This window comes from Phacochoerus africanus, chromosome 7 (genome assembly GCF_016906955.1).
Source record: "Phacochoerus africanus isolate WHEZ1 chromosome 7, ROS_Pafr_v1, whole genome shotgun sequence".
Taxonomy (NCBI): Eukaryota; Metazoa; Chordata; class Mammalia; order Artiodactyla; family Suidae; genus Phacochoerus; species Phacochoerus africanus.
In genome coordinates, this window is record NC_062550.1 from 10199422 (window position 1) to 10218291 (window position 18870).

At 57.1% G+C, this 18870-nt stretch overlaps 2 protein-coding genes across 3 annotated transcripts; one reads left to right on the forward strand and one right to left on the reverse strand.

Annotated features, from left to right (window-relative positions):
* Window positions 1-4247: 4247 nt before the first annotated feature.
* On the forward strand, window positions 4248-6543 carry LGALS2 (galectin 2). The gene is made up of 3 exons (XM_047786334.1): window positions 4248-4324; window positions 5890-6049; window positions 6219-6543. Exons 1-3 carry the CDS (start codon window positions 4257-4259, stop codon window positions 6363-6365), a joined length of 375 nt encoding a protein of 124 aa, XP_047642290.1. The 5' UTR covers window positions 4248-4256; the 3' UTR covers window positions 6366-6543.
* Window positions 6544-7006: 463 nt separating this feature from the next.
* CDC42EP1 (CDC42 effector protein 1) lies at window positions 7007-15267 on the reverse strand. Of its 2 annotated transcripts, none has more exons than XM_047786333.1 (3): window positions 15219-15267; window positions 9616-10384; window positions 7007-8299 (listed from the first exon to the last, which is right to left on the reverse strand). In XM_047786333.1, exons 2-3 carry the CDS (start codon window positions 10076-10078, stop codon window positions 7635-7637), a joined length of 1128 nt encoding a protein of 375 aa, XP_047642289.1. In that variant the 5' UTR covers window positions 10079-10384; window positions 15219-15267; the 3' UTR covers window positions 7007-7634. The 2 variants fall into 2 exon arrangements, with proteins under 2 accessions (XP_047642289.1, XP_047642288.1); XM_047786332.1 differs by lacking the exon at window positions 15219-15267 and adding an exon at window positions 14802-14933.
* Window positions 15268-18870: the final 3603 nt, after the last annotated feature.

Below are 18870 nucleotides of genomic sequence, written 5' to 3' on the forward strand. Positions count from 1 at the left end.
GTGGATTTCCCATCGTGGCGCAGTGGAAACGAATCCGACTAGGAACCATGAGGTTGCGGCTTCGATCCCTGGCCTCGCTCCGTGGGTTAAGGATCCGGCATTGCCGTGAGCTGTGGTGTAGGTCGCAGACGCGGCTCACATCTGGCGTTGCTGTGGCTGTGGCGTAGGTTGGCAGCTGTAGCTCTGATTTGACCCCTAGCCTGGGAACCTCCATACACTGCAGGTGCGGCCTTAAAAAAAAAGTCAAAAAGACAAAAGAAGAAGAAGAAGAAGAAGAAGAAGAAGAATGTGCCCAAGATCACAATCTGTAAATTGCTGGGGGCTGAGTCGGTGTTTTTGGAGGTCTGTGGCTGATTCTTTGATTCCAAACCCTGCTCTGCCATAACCTGCTGCGTGGCTTTGGACTGGTCACTGTCCCTCTCTGAGCACCAGTCCATCACATCTGGGGGACAGGATCGCAGACAGCATCTTCTGAGGACTGAGAGGTGTTTGGGTTTCCTACGGCTGCCGCAACAGATTTATCCCCCCATAGTCTTGGCGCCTTGAGTCTGACACCCAGGTGTTGGGTGGGGCCTGGCTCCTCTGAAACCTCTGGGGAAGGATTCTTTCTTGTTGCTCCCAGGCTCCATCGGTTGCCAGCAAACTGTGACGCTCCTTGGCTTGTAGCTGTATCATTCCAACCTTGGCCTCTGCCTTCGCAAGGACTTGTCTGTGTTTCTGAGTCCAAATTCCCCTCTTCCTTTCCTTTTTCTTCTTCTTTTTTTATTTTTACAGCCACACCCATGGCACATGGAAGTTTCCAGGCTAGGGAGTGCAGCGGAAACCTACACCACAGCCACAGCAACACCGGATCCAAGCCGCATCTGTGACCTACACTGAGTTTGAGGCAACGCCGGATCCTTAACCCACTGAGGCCAGGGATTGAACCCAAATCCACATGGACACTCTGCTGGGTTCTTAACCCACTGAGCCGCAATGGGAACTCCATTTCCCTCTTCTCATAAGGACGTCAATCACTTTGGACGTAGAGCCCACCCGAAACCACTACTACCCTGTCTTAACTTGACCCCATCTCCAAATAGGTCACATTCACAGGCTCAAGGCAGACATGCTTTTGGGGGGGCGCTATTCAAGTCAGCGCAGGCGGGAGGCGGGGTGTGCCTGGAGGGTCCAGCGTGGAAAGCAGGCTGCTCCCCGCCCCCTGCCCCTCAGCGAGGACCTTTGCGTCCAGAGACTTTGCTGACTTTCTCCTTCTCCTGGTTGTCCCCTTTCTTCCTTCTGCTTCAGAGACCACCTAGTCCACATCTCCTATTAAAATGGGGAGGGGGTTCTCTTGTGGTGCAGTGGAAACGAGTCTGACTAGTATCCATGAGGACTCAGGTTCAATCCCTGGTCCTGCTCAGTGGGTTAAGGATCTGGCATTGCCGTGAGCTGTGGTGTAGGTCACAGATGCGGCTCGGATCCTGGGTTGTGGTGGCTGTGGAGTAGGCCAGCAGGTGCAGCTCTGATTCCACCCCTAGCCTGGAAACTTCCATATGCCATAGGTGTGGTCCTAATGAATAAAATAAAATAAAATAAAATAAAATAAAATAAAATAAAATAAAATAAAATAAAATAAAATAAAATAAAATAGGGAGGGAGTTCTCTTGAGGTGCAGTGGGTTGGGGATCTGGCGTTGACACGGCAGCAGCTCTGGTCACTGCTCTGGTGTGGGTTCGATCTCTGGCCTGGTAACTTCCACATGCCACAGCGAGGCCAAAAAAAAAAAAAAAGAGATGGGGAGACGGAGGTTCAGAAAGGGGCACAGCTGGCCCCTAGTCATTGGGCCAGTTAGGGGAGAGCTGGCACCAGACCCTGACCACTGACACCTGCCCCACCCCGTACCCCAGCTTTGCTTCTTTGGGAGGGACTGGAAAACCTTCTTGAGTGGTAAGCTCTTTGTCTATCAGGGAGAGGCTGAAGGAGAATTTGAATCCTGTGTGTCTGGTGATCCAGCTGTTACATGAAGCACTGAGCAGAGGGATTAGGCCTCCTGCCCCTGAGCCCCACTTTCTCTAAGGGAGAAGATTTCCCCCCCCCAGGGGGCATTTGGCCACATCTGGCTAAATTTTGGGTTGTCACAGCTTGGGGGGAGGGTGCAATTGGCATACAGTGGAAAGAGATCAGAGATGGCGCTCAACCTCCTACGACACACAGGACAGTCCCGCAACATGGGACTATCCAGCCCAAATGTCAGGGGCACCCAAGCCTGGAAACCCCAGCTCTGAGGCATCACAGGGTCTGACACGACATTATGCTCCACTCTCCTGGGTGAAGCATGGCTGTATATACACATATATTGCTTTTTAGAGCTGCACCCTCGGCCTATGGAGGTTCCCAGTTGAGGGGTTGAATCAGAACTACAGCTGCCGGCCCGCACCACAGCCACAGCAACTTGGGATCCGAGCTGCGTCTGTGACCTACACCACAGCCCATGACAATGCCAGATCCTTAACCCACTGAGCAAGGCCAGGGATCGAACCCGCAACCTCATGGTTCCTAGTCGGATTTGCTTCTGTTGGGCCACAACGGGAACTCTGTCTTGTTATATTTTTTTTATTTCATTATATATTTTTGGCCACATCCACAGCATGTGGACGTCCCCAGGCCAGGGATTGAACCTGCGCCAGAGCAGTGACCCGAGCCACAGCAGTGGCAATGCCAGATACCCAACTGCTGGGCCACCAAGGAACTCCCTAGGGCTGCTTTTTATTTTTTCTACATTTTTAAATTATGTATTCATTTCTTACTCCTCTTATTATTAATAATATTTTTCTTTTTTGGCCCCCCTGTGGCATATGGAGTTCCCGGGCCAGGGATCAGAACTGAGCCATAGTTTCCACCCGCGCCTCAGCCGCCTCAACGCCGGATCCCAGGCCAACCTTTTAAAAGACACCGCCTCCTGGAGAACCTGTGTTTGAACTGGCTGATCGCTTCCCTCTTGCTTCGTCATGGAAAGAGGTGCTGCCAGCAGAGGAATATCGATCCTGCCCCCACAGATACTGCCCTTGACTTTGGCAAAGCACCTCGGTCCCAGGAATTGGTTCAGGGCTTCCCAGGTGTGCTCCTTCCAAAAAAAAAAAAACAAACAGGGAAGAGAAACTGCACAGTGTAAGTGCATTCTCCCGTAAAGCTCTAAGTCTGCCTCCTGTGTGGCCCAACCTCACACCCTCCAGTTGTGGATGTGAAAATTGGTCATTTTCTTGGGCTTGGGGAATGAGCTTTGAAAACCCAGCTTCAAGAGCCTCCCTTTCAATCATCGTGAAGTTGTGGGCACTCCTGCTGTGTAGAACTTCAGGCGCTGCCGAGATCCTATGGAAAAATAGGAGGCAGAAGATTACTGTAAAAACAATAAGTCAGCATAATGACGACAGCGCCTCGATTTCCTTTTAGTCTGTGCCAAGCCTTATTCAGGGGCGCGCTCGTCCTCCCAACCAGCCCAAAGTGGGTACTGTTAACCTCAGGACACCCAACAGCATTAGTGGGCACTTGAAATAAATCAAATTAGCCCATTTAATAGATGTGGAAAATGAGGTTAGGAGAGGGACTTTTTTTTTTTTTTTTTTGGCTGCGCCCAAGGCACACGGAACTTCCCAGGCCAGGGATTGAACCTGCGCCACAAGAGCGACCTGAGCTGCAGCAGTAACAAGGGCAGGTCCTCAACCTGCTGAGCCACCAGGGAATTCCTAGAGGGACTTTGATGGACATGTTCAGACATGTAACTCATGGAGTTTTATGGATGCTCGGTTTGGGATGGGCCAGGACCTGTCTGAGCTACAGTCATTTTCTGTGCCTGGTGCGCTTCTGTTTGTGCAAGAACTAGGCACACCCTTGTTTGGGGGATCCTGCTGTGGACAGCGTGCCTCATCACATGAACACATTTGTGAACAGCGAGGTCAGCAATCACTCTACCCATTTCATAGATGGGCAGACTGAGGTTCCTCAGCTGGAATGTCTAGATCCAGCTGTTCTAGTCAGTCTGGGGTGGATGAGAGCGAAGGCGTATGGGCAAGAGGGGGCTCTGGGCTCTTTCCCTGCCCAGCTCAGTGCCCTCATGAGGGCAGAGGGAGGGTGAGGCCTGTGGCCGGGTGGGGATGGGGTGATGCTGGTGAGTGGGCTTCACTAGCAGCAGCGCACTGGGCGCATGTGTGACCAATTTGTATGGGATGTGATTTTTGCCGGATGTTTCTCTGTTGGCACAGGGGAAAGTTGAGATTATGAACATGGACATGAAGGTGGGGAAAACCCTGAAGATCAAGGGCAAGATCGATGATGACGCTGATGGGTGAGCCAGCGGGAGGGCAGGCGGGGCGGGAGGCCAGGAGGACTGCCCCCAGACCTGGGATGGGCTGGGAAGGTGGGGACGGCCAGGGCAGCCTTGCGAAATGGTCGGACCCTGAGAGCGACCTCAGGCCAGGGGGCCTTCTGGACATTCTTGCTCGCTTTCACGTCCCTCCCGCACCTCTGCTGGCCCCTCTCCTGTTAGGGCCTGTCTTCACATCGAGGCTGGGTTTGGGGAGCTTCAGCATTCATAAAGGACGCCGTATGCTCCATTCCCCGGCCCGACAGACACTGAAGCAGCAGGTGGATATGTCCAAGACATCGTGCCCAGTCCTCTGTGGATCAGGTGTCTCTACTGAAGGTCCAAACCCTCAGGGACACCCCTCTCATGACCCAGCTGAAGGGCCAGAGGCCAGCCTTTCACACACATTAAACCAGGGACAGCCACCAGGGGGCGCCAAGTGGTCTCGTCTGCTTCCTCTCCCTTTGAATCAGGTGCAGCTCTCCTCCCCAGCCTTGGACCCTCCTGTATGCAGAACAAAGTCAGCATTCCTGGGGAGGGATCTTCACCCACGTTTGGTGGGAGAGGGGCAGGAAGCTGCTTGGCTTCTCACGGCAGAAGCCAAGAGAAAAGTCACCCTTTTCTCCTACTTGGGTCCCTCAAGGTTGCAGAAATGTGGGATACCTCTGGTCTGAGACCTCCCAAGGAAGGCGCCCCATGATTCAGAATGTCCCACTAAGGGACTCTGAAGGGCTAACCCAGGCTCTGGTAGTGATCCTGCCAAGAGAGCACAAAACTCCTGATTGCATACTTCTAATGACAAGGGAGCTCACCACTTCAGGTGTATGACTTTTTTTGGGGTCTTTTTTGTCTTTTTAGAGCCACACCGGGCATATGGTGGTCCCCAGGCTAGGTGTCAAATTGGAGCTGTAGCCGCGGGCCTACACCACAGCCACAGCAACGCGGGATCTGAGCCGCATCTGCAACCTACACCACAGTTCAAGGCAGCGCTGGATCCTTAACCCACTGAGCAAGGCCAGGGATCGAACCTGCATCCTCATGGATACCAGTCGGGTTTGTTAACGGCTGAGCCACGATGGGAACTCCCGTATGACTTTTTTTTTTTTTTTTTTTTGGCTGCACCTGAAGCATGTGGAAGTTTCTGGGCCAGGAATCAAACCCGTGCAGCAACCGGAGCCACTATAGTGACAATGCCAGATCCCTTAGCCTGCCGCATTACAAGGGAAACCCCTGGTGTATGACCATTTATGGCCGGACTTAATAGGTCTTCAGATAGCTAAGCGATTCTTTCCTCCAGGATAGACACCTTCAGTTCCTGAATGTCACTATTACCCTCCTGTCCAAAGCCTCGGTCTGTGCTCTCCATGGAATGTGATCCTCCAGTGCCAAGTCTGATCAAGTTGTCGCCTCCCTTGTTTTAAGGCACAGACCTCAATTAACACAACCTTGGTGATTCTTCCAGCTTGTGGTCAACCAAGATCCTGTGACCCAAGTTGCTTTACCGAGGGCTGGCCCCTTAGTCTCACCTGTTCCTCCCTTCCCTGCAGCTTTGTCATCAACCTGGGCCAGGGGACAGACAAACTGGCCCTGCACTTCAACCCACGTTTCAGTGAATCCACCATCGTCTGCAACTCACGGGATGGCAACAGCTGGGGGGAGGAGCAACGAGACAGTCACATGTGCTTCAGCCCAGGGTCAGAGGTCAAGGTGAGGTCAAAGGGAAAGGGGCCAGAGGAAGATATCAAGGGGGAGGGAGCCCAGATGGTAGGGCACCCTAGCCTAGACATGTGCCAGGACAGTTTGAGCCACCAGGCACTGCCTGGGCCCCTTTTCAGGGCGTCCCCTGCTCTCCCTGATGCCCTCCCTCCCACCGCAGCTCATCGTGACCTTCGAGGAGGATGGATTCAAGGTGAAGCTGCCAGACGGGCACCAGCTGACCTTTCCCAATAGGCTGGGCCACAGCCACCTGAGCTACCTGAGCGTGCAGGGCGGGTTCAGCATTATCTCCTTCAAGCTAGACTGAGGGCCGTGCCGGGCCAGATTGCAAGTTCCCAGAGCGGATGCCTGAGCCCAAGCCGCCTCCAGCCACGGGGGCCCAGCCACCCTCGGTCCTGGGTTCCTTCCTGCTGTTCCTGAGCCTCCGCCTTCATTCCCCTCCCCCAAGGCCAAGAACCAAAAAAAGAACCCGCCTTTCGAGTCTTTCTGGTGATAGGAACTGTGATGTTTCCACTATTTTAATGCTCCCAGCATCCTTAGGAAACAGACAAGAAAACGGGGGCACCAGGTCCCAGGACTGCCACGTGGGGGTTGTGCACGTAAACACCTTGAAGCCACCACTCCTGGCTGCCTGTCCCCTTTTGTCACCAGGGCAAGTGCCAAGCTGCCCTGTGGGATTCTGGTTCCAGGCACCTGGGTCAGGGGCTGTTCCCGGAACTGCAGATAAGGGCTCCCACCTGGCCTCTTATCGCAGGGACATTCATTCCAGCCTGGTTACTCAATTACCCCCCGCCTCAGCCCCTCCTCTCATTGGGGGCCCTGTGTGTGGGGGTGGGAGGGGGTGTGGGTTGGGGGCGGTCCTTGGCTTTCCAATCCCTGGACTGAGGGTATTCGAGCAGGTGGAGCTGACACTATGCTCTGAGCTCCTCAAGCATCTTGAAGGACAACTTTTTATCAAAAAAGCCTTTTTTTTAATCGGGTCCCAGAGGCAGGTCTGGGTGCACACAGGAAGGTGGCGTTTCACCTGCTCTGAAGTCACACCTGATTTTCTTCTCTGAGGCTTCTGGGACAAGTAGGGGCGGCGGTGGGAATATTGGGGTGGCAGCCTGAGCGAGGGCTGCGGCTCTCAGGCAGGCGATGGCGACCCTGCTGGGGGCAACTCCAGGATGAGCTGGGGCACACGGTCCCTTTGGGAGAGGAGACAAAGGCTCTGTGTGGTGTGCTCCCCAGCCCCCAACCGTGGAGGGCAGCTTTCTCAGCACAAAGGCTGCCCTGTGAGGCTGGCCCTCCAGCTGGTGGGGGTGGCATGGGGTGGAGGTGGCCCCAGGGAATGGCTACTGGGTCCAGAGTGGCAGTGGGGCGAGGGTTGGGCGGGGGGGAGGAGGTGGGGAGGCAGGTCAGCCCAGCAGGACCCAGGGGAACACCGGGGGCCTGGAACGAGCTTGGTCTCCTCTGGCCTCCCTCCCATGTCTGGCCTGCAGAGGTGAGGAGGGATCTAGGACCCGCCTGGCAGGTGAGGGGCTGGCTCTGCCCCTGGGCTGTCCATAGGCAGTGCCCGGAGCCCGTGCCCAGCGGCTCACACCTTGACCTCGTCATCCTCCTCAGCATCAGCGAACTCGAAGGTGTTGGCTTGCACCGTGCTGGGCACGGGGGCCCTGCTGCCTGCCTGGGCTGCCCCCCACTCGTCGTCCAGGCTCTCCCAAGAGGACTGGGCCTGGGACAGCATCCCCGCTGGCTCCCGCCGAGCATCCACCTCAGGGTAGTGGCGGCTGCTTTGGCTGCCACCCCAGCCTGCTCCCCAGCGCCGGCCAGGGGCCATGTCAGCAGGTGCTGGGGGATGCTGTCCTACTGGACCGGCCCTGGCCTCAGCCACTGAGCCCAACCTAGCAGTTACCCCATTGGGGCAGTGTCCACGGGGTGGGGGGCTGGAGGCAGGGCCTGAGGGCTTTCCCAGAGGGGACAGGGGGGTTGCAGCTGGGGCTGGGGGATTTGCAGCTGGGGCTGGGGAATTTGCAGCAGGGGCTGGGGCTGGGGTCTCAGCCGCAGAGGCTTCTGAGAGGCTCATGACCCCCAGCATCTCACTGAGGAGAGAGGGGCCAAGGTCGAGGTCCAGGCGGAAGGACAGGAGGGAGTCAGAGCGGCGAAGCTCAGGCTCAGAGGGGAAGGAGTTCTCACGGTCTCGGTCACGAGGCTTTTCTGGACGAGGCAGGCGGGAGATGGTGCAGAATCCAGAGTCCAGGCCTGGAAGAGAAATAGGGACCAGGGTCACAGCTAGGGTCCCTAACCAGGAATTGGGAAGGGGAGAGCCAGGACCCACCCCAACTTGCTATGTGGCCTTTGGCAAACTACCCCCCCATCTGGCCTCCCATCTTTCCAAGACAGTGAAGCCGGAATTCCTCGTGTGGTCTTCCTGACAGTCTTGGAAATCTTCATTCTCATTTTGCATATGAAGAAAGTGAGGCTCAGTCTGGGACGAGGGGAAGGGCTTGCCCAGAGCCAGAGTCTGATGGGCTGGAACCAAACCTGGAGCTCAAATCTCCCGATTCTCAGCCCCCACCGTGAACTTGCATAACCCCTGGTCCCCTGCCATGACAATGGCCCACGGCTGCGGGTAAACCCACAGCACACGGGCTGGTTTGTGGGCACAGGGACGGAACCAGCAGCCAGAGTCTGACTGCATAGAGATCAAGACCCCAAGGGCAGGCAAATGGGCTCCAAAAGTTCTCTGTCCCAGCCCCAGGCTCCAGGATCATCAGGCCTGAGACACAGTGGGGGCGGGGACTGGGGACCAGCCCTCAGTGGGATTCCCTTGCCCTTGGTGCTGGGGAGACGTGCAGGGCAGGGAATGGCCACCAGGTGGCAGCAGGGGCCCCCGTTCCCAGGCGCGCTTTCCAGAGGCGCCAAGGGAGCCCTGCTACTCTCGACCTTGCAAAAGGGCCTCTCTCTGGCTTCTGTCCACGTGAGTGGTTTTCCAAATTTGTGGAGTTACAGGAACCTCTGTTCAAATAACAATACAGCAACTGCTCCCGTGTCCTGAGCACCCAAAATGCGCCAGGTTCTGGGCCATACCAGAGGTGTGTGTCATCTCACTGAGTCTTAGCAATGACCCCAAGGGACCCACTCATGCCACAGGCCAGGACTTGACTTTCCAGTGGTCAACCGGCTCCCTGGAAATCAGGCGGGACCGGCATCTGAATCTAGAGCCCTGGCTCTTGGTCTCCCCACTACATCATCTGACGCCAGGCGGCTGCTTGCACGGAAGGGGGCTGGAGGGGGTGGGCTGTCCTAGCTGAGGGACCCGGAGAGGGAGAGGCAAGTTAGGGACAGGAAGAGCTCAAACCCCATCTTCCCACGCCTCTGCCTCAGTGTGTTTAGGGGAGTGGGCTGGTCCCCATGCTGTGACCCCTTCCTCGCCATCCAGGATCTGGGGTTTGCACCTGACCTTCCTGAAGACCAAGCTACTGCAGAGAAAAGAGCCCACTTGGGGCTTGGCTGAACCCAAGAACCCCCGGGTTTCAGCCTTGAAAAAACGGGTGGATGGCGGCCCAGGCCCTCACCGTAACTGGAGTGGCCGTCCGTGGAGGTGGCGGGGCTGCGGTCAAAGCTGAGCTTGCCCACCACGAGGCTGTCGTAGGCGGCCTGGTTGAGCTGAGGCAGGGAGATGGCGTTCTTGATGATGGGGGAGACGGCGGGCGGAGCCGGCGACGGCGCGGGCGGGGAAGCCATTCGCCGCGGCGGTGCCCCCACCCTTCGCATCAGCTGCAGCTTCTTGGCCAGGAAGTTGCGGGGCGAGCGGTGGGTGCCCCGGGAGCTGCCACCGTGGTTGCTGAGGAAGGAGGTGTCGCCGAAGACGTCCCCGCCGCGGCCCACGTGCATGGTGTGGCGGAAGTCCCCGAGGGGAGGGCTGATCATGTCCGCTGTCAGCCGTCTCTTCCCCTGAGAGCTGGACACCCAGCCCACGGGCGAGAGCTTGCCCAGGCTCATGGCCGGGGTTCCTCCGGCCCCCTGGGGACCCGGCATCAGCTCTGGCAGTTCACCACTGCTGGTCCATGCCCTCCTGGGGCCTGGGGAGGGCAGTGGGCTGGGCTAAGGGTCCAGTTCTTGGCTCCCTCCTTCTAGGTGGAAGGGGGTGGATGGAGGTGGCCCCTCTGCTCTCCTAAGGCGCTGACCCCAAATGCTGAGGCTATGGGGGGTCCATGGCTCGTCTCTCCCTGAGGCTTGGCTCCCAGCCCCGTCGAAGCAGCTGTAGCTGTTCTGTCCAAGAACAGAGAAGGCGCCCAATGTGCCTCGAACTGGGACAGCCCCCCTCCTGCCCAGGGTGGAGACCTAAAAGAAAGAGAGAAAAGTGGTGGGAGGCCTGGAGACAGCCGGGGTCCAAATAAAAACAGCTAAAGAGACCAAATGATGGAGACAAAATGCTGCGCCGACCCACGAGGAGGACACTTGCTGCCTGGTTCCAGGTATAGGAAATTTCAGAGCAGGCGAAACAAAACAAGAGTGATCAAGGAGTTCCCGTTGTGGCTCCGTGGGTTAAGACCCTGACTAGGATCCATGAGGACGTGGGTTTGATCCATGACTGTGTTCAGTGGGTTAAGGATCCAGTGTTGCTGTGAGCTGTGGTGTAGGTCGCAGACGTGGCTCGGATCCCTCATTGCTGTGGCTGTGGTATAGGCCAGCGGCTACAGTTTGGATTAGATCTATAGCCTGGGAACCTCCATGTGCCGTGGGTGTGGCCCTAAAAAGACAGGAAAAAAAAAAAGGTGATGGAGATTGGAATTGTGGTTGCCTTTGAACAGGTATAGACTGGGAGAGGCCACGAATGAAGTGCCAATAGCTTATCATCATGCATTTAGCCCAGCCAACAGCCTCGGGGGCGGAGGGAGACCCCATAGAGGAGAAAGAGGCTCAAAGAAGCCAGGGGACTTGCCCAAGGCTACACAGCAGACAATGTGGAAGCAGAGCCCCTGACCTTGAGCCCTTAGCTACACTGCCTCCTGCTGGCGGGTTGAGTAGTATGTCACCTCCCTTCTCTGTGGGTTAAATTGTTTTCCACTCAAGAGAGATCCGGAGGGAGGAGGTGCCTGGCATAAGCTTTATGAACCGCTGTGTAAACAGCCAGTGCAGAGGTTCCTCAGACCCTTTGCCTCCAAGGTACTTCCTGGAAAAAGGATTCTGTGGTCAAAAGTGGTTTTTCCAGCTGCCTACTACATGCCTGAGCGTATTCAAGGCTCTGAAAAGGCCCGCAGGAAAGAACATGATTTTAGTTTTTCGAATTGATGTAAAGTCTTGTTACCAGCGACCGAGTTTGGGAAAGAGCTCGGCTGGTGCCAGATGCTCTTCCTTGCCTCCTGCGGCCCCCCCTCCCAATCCCTTCCCCTCCCTCCTCCCCAATCCCAGGCTTCGGCCTGCTCTCACCCCTTCTAGCATCATAGAAAGTATCTGCTGGAGGACACCTATGAGCCTGGAATCCCTCATCCTGTTTTTCTGTGTCCTCGGAGAGGCCAAGCTTGCTTAAGGTTACATCAAGAGAGCCAGGAGAGACATCAGCTCAGAGCTTCTGACTCATGTCGCCTTAACTGGCCCGTGGAGCCCCGTCTTGCCTCCCCGGATCAGCCACACACTCGGAAGATGGGGCCACTGCCTGAAGTTCCCAGCCTCCCTCCCTCTCAGCGCTCAGCAAGGGCCAGGTCCCGATCCGTTTAATCACAGGAGTTCTTTGTGATACCTTCATGCCGAAGGCGTGACCTCGCCACCTTCATGTGAAGGTGGATGGAGGATTCGGTGGCCTTCCAGTGTGACCTTGGGCAAGTCACTTACTGCCACAGACCTGAGACCTGAGCTGATAAAAGCTGATAAGGATCCTTAACAAGAACACCTTGTCAACTTCAAAAAAAAAATTTTTTTTTTTTTGCTTCCACCTCCAAGCCTAAAAATCGCTATACTGCCCTTCAAATGTGATTTGAAATTCAAAAGAGGTTAAATAACAAGATAAAAACAAAGAAGGCAATAAAACAAAGCTTGCTTTGTTTTCGGGTTACATTCCCTTCCCACCAGCTCCTCCCCCAACCCCGACTCCTCCCCCTGGGGGGGGGCTCTGAATCATCCCTCTCCCTGGCATCCTGGGCACCAAGCAGCCCCCACCAAGCAGCCCTCTTGGAATGTTTGCTGAAGTTACGAAGCGCTCTGCCGTCGGCCAACCACTACATGATGTCACCCGATTCCCCGACAGCCCCGAAAAGCTGGAGGGTTAGCCCATTTTATAGGAAGAGTCAAGGCCCGGAGAGAAGGAACTTGGCCAAGGTCACGTGGCAGTTACCTGGCACGGGCCAGGTTTCCTTGCTCTGCAGAGAAGAGGACTGAATCTCGGGGTGGGGGGGAGTTGAGAAGGGGGGAGGTATCCTGAAATGCCATGGGGTGGGGGGGACGGACATTGTGTCTGTTATGTGGCCATAGCTACCTCTCCCCGGCCCCCATCAGCTGTTTCTAGAAGCAGCCCCTCCTTCTGCAGAAGGGGCTCTGGCCCTCAACCAACCCCCGTGGCCACTGTGACTTGGACGACCAGTTTCTGCCCCAATGTTGCGATGATCTCAGATGCCTCTGGGCAGCTCCTAAAGACCCCCACCCCATCCACCCCTGAGACCTGCAGCGTTGTGGGGCCGAGGGCAGGGCACTGCTACTGGGGGTCTGTTTTTCCACGTGGAGAGCAAGAACAGCGTCAAAGGCAAGTCCTCTCCCAGGGGAACTGTAAGAGTGGGAGATGCCGGAATAAAACCCTCGGATCCCGAAGCGAGGCAGCCCTGTGTTCAAATCCAACATCTTACACTAGAACCTGGGGACCCCTGATGGCAGACTATTTGGCATGTGACCCTGATGGCAGAGTGCTGCTGGTGATCAGGTGTGCCGTACACAACACCCTCTCCCCAGGCCCTGGAGTAAAGCAGGGCTCTGGTTGTCCCAGAACATGGCCTATCTCCCCTACCCAGCCCAGGAATGCTACTTGCTAATGCTCACAAACACCTATTTCACAGATGTGAAAAACGAGGCACAGAAAGGGAACTGACTTGCTCCAGGTCAGAGCGCAAAGAAAGTGGCGTGGATGGGAACCTGGCCAGGGTTCCACCAGTGCGGGGTATGGGGGGTAGGGGTGAGAGGTGAAGGCCACAGGGGCTTGGGGAAGAGCTGTTGGAGGCAGTGGCAGACGCCCAACTGCCAAGCTCAGAAGGGCAGGTCTGGGAGGCGGGGCACTCAGCTCTGCAGAGTCCGTGTCTGTGACTTGAGCTCGAGTGGCCGCCGTGTGGCCTCAGGGTCCCAGGAGTCCTCATGTTTACCCTCCAGAGGATGGTCAGGCCTGGGTACTCGGTAGGAGCTTACTCAATAGCGCTGATGGCCCCAAGGACAAGGTTTGGGGCGGAAGCAGAGACCGCACTGCCAGAGGCCCATAGGGGTCGCTGTGGAGGCGCATGTGGTTGGAACAGGCCACAGCTGTCGGAGGGAGGAGGGGGAAGGGGGCAGAGGCTAGGCTGTGGCCGCGTGGGGGAGGCTGCACCCTAGCCCTCACCTAGGGGTCACCGATTAGCAGCACCAGCTCTCATCCTGGAGGCCACTCGCTGCCCAGAGCCCCGTTCCGCAAGCGTCCGGCTGGGTTTTAACACCACCCCTACCGCTGGACAGAGGGACCATGTCTCGGTTAGGACCGCTCTGGCCTCTTTTTAGGGGTTCACTCCCTGGGGGCTGCCTTCTCATGCCCTTCGAGTCCAGCCCCTTCGAGATGGGAACACGGAGGCCAGAAAGGGTAGCAAGCTGTCTGCAGTGGCAGCAGAGACCCGGTTCTCAGGACTTCAAGGGGGAGAGTGGGAGGGAGCGCCGCGGGCCACAGGGGAGAAACGGGGAGGCGGGGGGAGATGCTTTTTGCCTCAACACCTCGAGTTGGAGCCAAATCAAGCCTCTGACTCTGCGAGGCTGACTTGGCTTCGGCTGAGTCTCCCCCAGGCCTGGGTTCCAGTCCCTGCACCGCGTCCCTCCATGCCCCCTCCCCTCGCTGTGGTGTCCCGGCCAGTCCCTTGGCCCCTCTGAGCCTCAGTGTCCCGATCCAGAAAATGGGCTTAAACTTCTTGACTCTCTCGTGGCTCCGCAAGACGAGAACAAGCTCGAGGGCCGTCGGGACTGGAAATCCGAGAGACTAGCTCGGAAACACTCCCTCTGGGAGGTACGGGGTTAGAATGTGGAGGGTCGCTCCGCGGGGAAGGGGGCAGCCGGCTGCCTTGGCCGGAGGGGAACTGGACGGGATGACCTCATCCGCCGCTCCGGCCTGGAATGCTGCGGCTGGGGAGGGGGCTGGGTGCCTGGTCCATCTCCCCAGCGGTTTCCCCAACTTCCCGCTCTCCGCGCCGGCCTCGCCAAGGGGCCCGACATTCCGACGACACCGAGCCCCCTCCTCGTTCCTTCCCTTCCTTTCCCAGGGCAGGAAGGAGCGCAGACGGCCCTCGGCTCGCCCCCTCCTCCCGCGCTCCGCTTTACCTCCTAATTCTCTGCCCCCCTCCGCCCGCCTGGGACATTGCAAAACAACCCGAAAATTTGGAGCGTCCCCGCGCCGCTCCGGGCCGGCCTGTTGGCACCCCGGGCGCCTTTGGCAGGCTGGCCCCTCTTCCCTGCCCAGGCCCGGAGAGCCTAGAGGGGTGCCAAGTCCTGGCGGGCGTCCACGCCCACTTCGGGTTCGACGACCCGGGGGGCAGCTCGCGGTTACCTTCTCGAACCCCGGGAGCGGGGGCTGAAGGGCGGACGCGGCGGCGGCGGCGGCGGTGGCGGTGGCGGTGGCGCGTCCCGGCGCGCAGCCCTGGCGAGTGGCTGGGCCGGTCTGCGCCGCCCTGGCCGCGGGCTCCGCGGGCTGCCTCCCGGGGCGGGGGCGGGGTGTGGGCGCGCTCCCTCCTCCCGCCTCTCTCCTCCCGCCTGCGGGCGGGGCCGGGCCCCCGTCCCGGGCACCGATCACGCCGCCCGAGTGGCGGTGGCAAGAGCTGGAGGGGGAGCGGCGGGGGCGCCAGGTCCGGCTCTTGCCCGCTGCCCGGGGCAGGGGGAGCTAGAGAACGTGCGGGTCGCCAGGACGAGTTGACTCGGGTCCCCGTCTCCCAAGCCCTCTCCCTGCGTGGCCTTGCGGCGTCCTGACCTGCTAACCCTCGCTGCTGGGCACTCCAGGCGCTCCCTGCGGGACGTTGAGGAACCCGGAAGCCGGATCTCCGAGGCCGTGCATGGTAGAGACCGCCTTAGACCTTGAGTTCTACAAATTGGATGCCCACTCCGTTTCTCCCAACCCCCATTCCTTTCACTCCAGCACAGGTCCTTCGGGGGCCAGGACGCAGACTTAAGTCATACTGGGGCGCAAGCCACTGGTGGAGTGGTGTGGTGTCGTGCTCAGGGCTGTGGACCTTAGACCCTAACAGCCCTGCTTCCTATCCTGTCCCGATTGCTACTTATCCTTTCTGCACCTCTGTTTTCCCATCTGTACAATGGGATAATGACAGTAGGCATCGGATGCTATGTTGTTAAGTGTTCTCTGCTGTGTCAGCACCTAGGAGGCTTGTTGAGCTAGTCCATGAGGTCACAGCTCAGGTGGATGGGTTCCGAAAGCTTTGCTGAACACCCCTCAACCCCACCCATGAGGGGCAGGGAATCGGCCAGGCGCAGGACCCTGCACCATCCTCGTGGAGAGCAGATTGATCTCTCATCTCTGCCTCATGCTGTTCTGACCTCCTCTGATGCTCCCCTTGGACTTGGGGCCCCTGAAGGACAGGCAGGAAGACCAGTGGGGGGTTGGGGGGTGACCTTCAACAGAGAGACCCCTAACACAGCCTGCAGGGGAGGGATGGAGCTCAGCGAGATGTCCTAGAAGAGGCGAGTTGAGTTGTAAAGGTCACCTAGGCAAGGGGCGGGCAGTGGAAATGCACACACACCAGGCCAGAGAGAGCCCCAGCCGAGCCTTGGCGCTAAGGAGTGCAGGGAGGAGCCATATTTACACACACGTGGAAGAGGGAGGTTTTGCTGTTCACAGGGTGCTGCACCTCTTGCAGTGGCTCCCGGGGTCCTCATGTTGGCCACCGAGGGGGTTACTCCCCCAGATGGACAGATGGCGAAACTGAAGCATGAGGAATCCCAGCACTGGAGTTCCCGCTGCGGGATCAGCGGCGTCTCTGGAGCGCTGGGACACGGGTTCGATCCCCTGCCCGGCACAGTAGGTTAAGGATCCATAGGTGCCACAGCTTTGGCATAGGTCGTAACTGTGGCTCACATCCGCTCCCTGGCCCAGAAACTCCACGTGCTGCGGGGCAGCCAAGAAAGAATTCCAGCACCTGCCCAAGTGGCACAGCAGTAGCACCACGACTCCAGTCAAAACTCGAGTCAGTCAGAACTCTTTCCCTGGGGTCAGGCTTGGAAGGGCTTTGCCCCCGGGGCTGGCGGGGGCAGGGAGGGAGAATTAGGAACATGCTAGAGGCTTGCTGAAGAGCATGGGGAGAGGGGGGCTGCCCCTGAGAGGCCCAGATGGGGGGCACCGTCAAGGGCTGAGAGGGGGCTGGGCCAGGTGTCGGGGCTTAACCTTGAGCCACATGTCCCGCGTCACCAAGCCAGCAAGCAGTGTGATCAGGTGTGCTGTGAGCCAAGAACGGCTGGGAAGGAAGCGATGGAGGGGGGATTAGTACTGCATGGTTGTTATCATTAATAGCAGTAGTAATAACCAGCATTTATTGAGCGCCTAATGCACACCCAGTCCTGTAGCCCCGCACAGGCAGCATCAGAGTTAATCCTCCTGCTATCCCTGTAGGGACGGTACTGCCATCATGTCCATTTTGCAGAGAAGCAAAGTGATTTTCCCAAAGCCTCCAACTGTGGCAGGATGGCCAGACTTCCCAGTTTGCCCAGGATAGTCCCAAATGACGCCTACTGTCCCACCATAATTATTATTTTTTTCTTTTTAAGGCAGCAATGGAAGTTCCCAGGCTAGGGACCAAATAATAGCTGCAGCCACCGGCCTACACCACAGCCACAGCCACAGCCACGCTGGATCCTATGCCACAGCTCACGGCAACGCTGGATCCCTAATCCACTGAAGGAGGCCAGGGATTGAACCTGCAACCTCACGGACTTCTTCTTCTTTTTTTTTTTTTTTTGGCTTTTTACCATTTCTTGGGCCACTCTCACTGCACATGGAGGTTCCCAGGCTAGGGGTCGAATCAGAGCTGTAGCCACCGGCCTACGCCAGAGCCACGGCAACGCGGGATCCGAGCCGCGTCTGCAACCTACACCACAGCTCACGGCAACGCCGGATCGTTAACCCACTGAGCAAGGGCAGGGATCGAACCCGCAACCATCTGGTTCCTAGTCGGATTCGTTAACCACTGCGCCACGACGGGAACTCCTATGTTGGCTTCTTAACCTGCTGAGTCACAATGGGAACTCCTCCCACAGTAATTTTTATTTTTTGGCTTTTTGTCTTTTGAGGGCTGCCCCCAAGGCATATGGAGGTTCCCAGGCTAGGGATCTAATCGGAGCTGTAGCTGCCGGCCTACACCACAGCCGCGGCAACTCAGAATCTGAGCTGTGTCTGCGACCTACACCACAACTCAGGGCAATGCTGGATCCTTAACCCACTGAGCGAGGCTGGGGATTGAACCCGTATCCTCATGGATCCCAGTCAGGTTCGTTAACCTGCTATTATTATTATTTTTTTTAACTTTTTTTTTGTCTTTTTTTTTTGCCATTTCTTGGGCCGCTCCCACGGCATATGGAGGTTCCCAGGCTAGGGGTCTAATTGGAGCTGTAGCTGCCAGCCTGCACCACAGCCACAGCAACGAGGGATCCAAGCTGCGTCTGCGACCTACACCACAGCTCACAGCAACACGGGATCGTTAACCCACTGAGCAAGGGCAGGGATCGAACCCGCAGCCTCATGGTTCCTAGTCAGATTCATTAACCACTGCGCCACGACAGGAACTCCCTAACCTGCTATTATTAATAACACTTCCTTTTACTCTCAAAAGTTACCGGGTGAGACAATAAATTATACATCACTCTAGCCAGAGGGTCCCCAGAGTAGCTGGCTAAGGAAGGAGTTTGGTATGACCTCAGAGGCCCTGAACTGGAATCTTGACTCCTTGGCTTCCTGGCCTTTGTGTGACCACAGGCAAGGCACTTGGCCTCTTTGAGCCTCAGGTTTCTTGTCTGTAAAATGGATATATAATACCAGCGCAGGAATTTGCTGCTTTCAGGTACTTACTATTTGCTGCGAGCCCCAGAGAGAGGCCTGAGAAGGTTACAACCTGTCATACCTACCCTCCATCTTCTTCTTCTTCTTTTTTTTTTTTTTCTTTTTAAGGCCGCACCTGTGGCATATGGCGGTTCCCAGGCTAGGGGTTGAAATCGGAGCTACAGCTGCCGGCCTATGCCACAGCCACAGCAATGCCTTAACCTTAACCCACTGAGTGAGGCCAGGGATCGAACCCTGGGCTAGTCCTCATGGATACTAGTCGGGTTTGTTACTGCTGAGACACCACAGGAACTCCAGGAATCCTTTGCTTCAGTTCATAGATGGGTAAACGGAGGCTGAGAGGCACTCTGCCCTCATCTGAAGCCTCTCCAGAGAGAAGTTCTTCTTTAAGGGCTGCATTCCCATGCCTGGCTCCCCTCCCGATTTAAGGATCCAAGTCCGTTTTTTTTCCTTCTGGAAAATGGGAGCAAGGGAGGGTCTGGGCATCCTTGTGAAAGATGTAGGGATGGGCAGTCCCCATGTCCCATGGGTTTCTCCTCTCCTAGTTTCCTGTGTTCCC

Coding starts and splice junctions, on each gene's coding strand:
- LGALS2 (XM_047786334.1), top strand. CDS start 4,257: ATGAACATGGACATGAAGGTGGGGAAAACCCTGAAGATCAAGGGCAAG. Junction 4,325..5,889: donor ATCGATGATGACGCTGATGG/GTGAGCCAGCGG, acceptor CCTTCCCTGCAG/CTTTGTCATCAACCTGGGCC. Junction 6,050..6,218: donor GCCCAGGGTCAGAGGTCAAG/GTGAGGTCAAAG, acceptor CTCCCACCGCAG/CTCATCGTGACCTTCGAGGA.
- CDC42EP1 (XM_047786333.1), bottom strand. CDS start 10,078: ATGCCGGGTCCCCAGGGGGCCGGAGGAACCCCGGCCATGAGCCTGGGC. Junction 8,300..9,615: donor GGACGGCCACTCCAGTTACG/GTGAGGGCCTGG, acceptor TTTCTCTTCCAG/GCCTGGACTCTGGATTCTGC.